The sequence below is a fragment of the Trichechus manatus genome, unplaced genomic scaffold, assembly GCF_000243295.1.
Source record: "Trichechus manatus latirostris isolate Lorelei unplaced genomic scaffold, TriManLat1.0 scaffold00026, whole genome shotgun sequence".
Lineage (NCBI taxonomy): Eukaryota > Metazoa > Chordata > Mammalia > Sirenia > Trichechidae > Trichechus > Trichechus manatus.
This window is the reverse complement of record NW_004443962.1, coordinates 13,926,812-13,927,165: the sequence shown is the minus strand read 5'-3', so window position 1 is coordinate 13,927,165 and position 354 is coordinate 13,926,812. Positions and strand designations below refer to the sequence as shown.

At 39.3% G+C, this 354-nt stretch overlaps 1 protein-coding gene across 1 annotated transcript in view; it reads left to right on the top strand.

Moving 5' to 3' along the window:
- Nucleotides 1-354, top strand: part of UPK1B (uroplakin 1B) — a 25,272-nt gene that overhangs the window by 3,450 nt on the left and 21,468 nt on the right. The window contains exon 3 of the mRNA XM_004373663.1: nt 303-354. Coding sequence (XP_004373720.1) covers nt 303-354 — 52 coding nt within the window. The remainder of the gene's footprint in view (nt 1-302) is intronic.

The window sequence follows — 354 nt, the reverse complement described above, 5'->3', positions numbered from 1 at the left end:
TTCACTCTCTTGTTTTTCCCAGCTAAAATAGAAATTCAGCTAGCCTGAGAAAGCTCTGAATTCAGTGGTCCTTTGTTCTCTGGGGAAACAGAGAGAATTGAGCTGACTAGCACCTAGCACCAAGTCTTACTCCAAGCAACTGATCAGTGAGGGTTTGTTGAATAACTGCATGGATGATTAGATGATTATATTTAGTGATATTTATATGTATTACATGCTGGAAAAAATGTAATAATCATTGGAGACAGGGGGAGTCTCTCTCTGAGGGTAAATGCAATTCTTCTCATTTGTTTCCCTTCCAGTACTTCATTCTGATGCTCATAGTATACGCGTTTGAGGTGGCATCTTGTATCA